Source organism: Arachis hypogaea, chromosome 15 (genome assembly GCF_003086295.3).
Source record: "Arachis hypogaea cultivar Tifrunner chromosome 15, arahy.Tifrunner.gnm2.J5K5, whole genome shotgun sequence".
Lineage (NCBI taxonomy): Eukaryota > Viridiplantae > Streptophyta > Magnoliopsida > Fabales > Fabaceae > Arachis > Arachis hypogaea.
The window spans coordinates 14,218,865-14,221,965 of NC_092050.1; the positions used below are offsets into that span (position 1 = coordinate 14,218,865).

General features: G+C 31.9%; 1 protein-coding gene across 1 annotated transcript; it reads left to right on the plus strand.

The window, feature by feature from the left end:
• The first annotated feature begins 1,450 nt into the window (after window positions 1-1,450).
• On the plus strand, window positions 1,451-2,788 carry LOC112747955 (uncharacterized). The gene has a single exon (XM_025796164.1). It carries the CDS (start codon window positions 1,451-1,453, stop codon window positions 2,786-2,788), a length of 1,338 nt encoding a protein of 445 aa, XP_025651949.1.
• Window positions 2,789-3,101: the final 313 nt, after the last annotated feature.

Here is a 3,101-nt window from a genome sequence, read left to right on the forward strand (position 1 = left end):
AAATTTTTTATTAAAAAAAGGATAAACACAAAATATTATTATAATTAATATTATAAAAATCTTCAAACACATTCAAAGTAACAATATATGAATATTTCGTAATTTATCTACTAAATACAGTAGTATTGGACAGAATGAAATCACATTTTTATAATTATATTCAAAGATAACTAAAAAATTAAAAATAAATACACAACACAAACTAGAGCATCAATGGTAAAATATAAACTATAAAAGTTACGTAAATTAAAAAAGAACATGCATGTGATGAATTATAAAAAAATTATATATGAAAAGTAAAAAAAAATTGTCAAGTAAAAAATAAAATAAAGAAAAGAATTAAGATAAGTCAAATAAGGTAAAATAAATATTGTGTGAAGTAAATAAAAAATGTATTGTAATAGAAGATTAATATAACTAATAAATATAATACAAATGAAAAAAATTTACATACGATCTCATTGAAAAAATTTCAAGAAAATTTTTTCCAAGAACAAACTAGTAATCAACTTTTATTAAAATATTTTAAAAATGTATTTAACAAAAATAGTTCTATTAATCAACTTTTTGAAAGAGACGTCGATTTATGCACGCACCGAATTCTACTATGTATGCCAACACAGAATAAGTGGTATGGTAACAGTGTGTCATTTTTATTTCAGTAATTTACCCTTTTATTTGTTTTATATTTAAAATATTAAAAAGATTCTAAAATAATACTCCAAACTAGGGAGTACTTTTGAACTTAGTTAAAATTAAAGTTGAGTACCTTAATTGGTTCTTGACATGGCCAGACCTTCGAAATAGTTGTCCCTAATGATGTTGTCGACTTGCAATTTCTCTTGAGGCTTATTTTTTTCTTTTATTTTGAATTTATCCATCTTAAGTCACCAAAAAAAATTATTAACAAATATATAAAATTATATATTATCCAAATAATTAGGTTTAAAACATTAATAATTTAAATATATTTATTTAAATTTTAAACATTTAAATTATAATTATTTAAATTTTACATAACTTGAGTAAAATATGTTATTAGTAATAAAAATTTGGGAGACTAATTTAAATAAATATATATATAAATATACGTATTAGCAATTTAAAATATTATCAAAATATATGTACTAAATATTCGAATGACTTACTTAAAGTAAAAAATTAAAGTTTAACTAGAATATAAATTTCATTTAATTCAAATTATATTATATTAGATCAAAATAATTTGAAAAATAAATTTAAAATAGCACGGTACAAATCAATCATTTGTATAAAATTAAATTAGGTGGAACAGTTTAAACCAAATCAATATCATCCAAATCATTTAAAATTATATCATTTTTACATTTTGAATAAGTTCAAAATGTACTACAAAATATATCCAAATTGGCGTACATTTCATCGTCGTTGTATACCTGTAATTATGGGCGTTTTTTGGTGTACAATAGATATGGACAAAACCTGGATTCTTAAGCCACGAGATAGCATAGAATATAGACGAGGACTTAATAAGTTTCTAGACTTTGCATTTGCGAATGCATCGGATAACATGATAAAGTGTCCATGCCCTCAATGTGGGTTTCAATTTATGCAAATAAGAGAGGATGCGTACGACCACTTGTTGATAAAGCCTTTTCTCCCTGGATATACTTTGTGGTTGCGTCATGGTGAAAAACCAGCTGAGGAGAGATCTACTTGCACACCGATACTTGAGAAAGTTAATACCAAGGTGAATCCATATCTTCAAATGGTGCATGAGGCATTTAACTTCACAATGCCTCCTGGAGGTGAGGAGACCACAACAGGAGATCCTATAGAAGACGATGATCTGGAGTTGCCGTACTTGTACGATGGTCCAAGTCGCGAGGCACAGGATTTTGCCGATCTTCTTGCGAATGGAGCGGAAGAATTATATCCCGGCTGTTCGAAATACTCAAAGTTGTCTTTTCTGGTGAAACTTTATCATATTAAGTGTATCTGCGGGGTGAGTGACAAGGCTATGTCGATGATCTTGGACTTATTGCGGGATGCATTCGAGCAAGCCAAACTCCCATCCACTTTCTATGAAGCGAAGAAAACTATACGAAAGTTAGGGATTGAATACAAAAAGGTTGATGCATGCCCGAATGATTGCATGTTGTATCGGGGTGATGATGAAGACGTGACCAAATGCAAGCAGTGTGGAACTTCACGATGGAAGCAAAAAACGCGAAAGGGTTCTGTTACGAAACTCAAAATACCGGTCAGGAAGAACGGAAAGCCTCTCCCAGCAAAAACTCTCCGTTGCTTTCCTCTTATACCACGACTGCAACGGTTTTTCATGTGTAGCAAGACTTCAACTGACATGGTATGGCATAAAGAGTCTGATAATAATGATGGGTACTTGAGGCATCCAAGGGATGCTGAAGCATGGAAAGAATTTGATGCAAAGTATCCATGTTTTTCCAACGATCCGCGCAATGTTCGTTTAGCTTTAGCTAGTGACGAATTTAATCCATTCGGAAATATGAGTACGAAGTATTCCATTTGGCCTGTGATTCTTATTCCGTACAATCTTCCTCCATGGCTTTGTATGAAACAAACATCTTTTATCTTATCTATGATTATTTCCGGTCCTAAAATGCCAGGTAATGACATAGATGTATATTTGGAGCCCTTGGTGGATGAGTTGAAGCAATTGTGGGATGGTGTTGAAACTTATGATGCTAATAAGAGGACCACTTTCAAGATGCGTGCGGTGCTAATGTGGACTATTACTAATTTTCCGGGGTTGGAAAATTTATCTTGATGGAACACGTACAATGGGTTAGCATGTCCGAACTGTAATGTGGACGCTAAGCCTCAGCGACTAACATTCAGTCGAAAATGGTGTTACATGGGACATTGTCGCTTCTTGACTCAGAGCCATAAGTATAGACTAGACTGTAGTCGATTTGACGGACAAGCTGAAAGCAGGGATCCACCGAAGAAGTATTTTGGAACAGATGTCTTAAGGCAGCAGTGTAACATGCAAGTATCGTTTGGGAAGAAATCAACTCTGACAGCCAAAAGAAGACGCATTGGTGAAGATGCAGATCAAGATGACTCGTATTGGAAAAAGA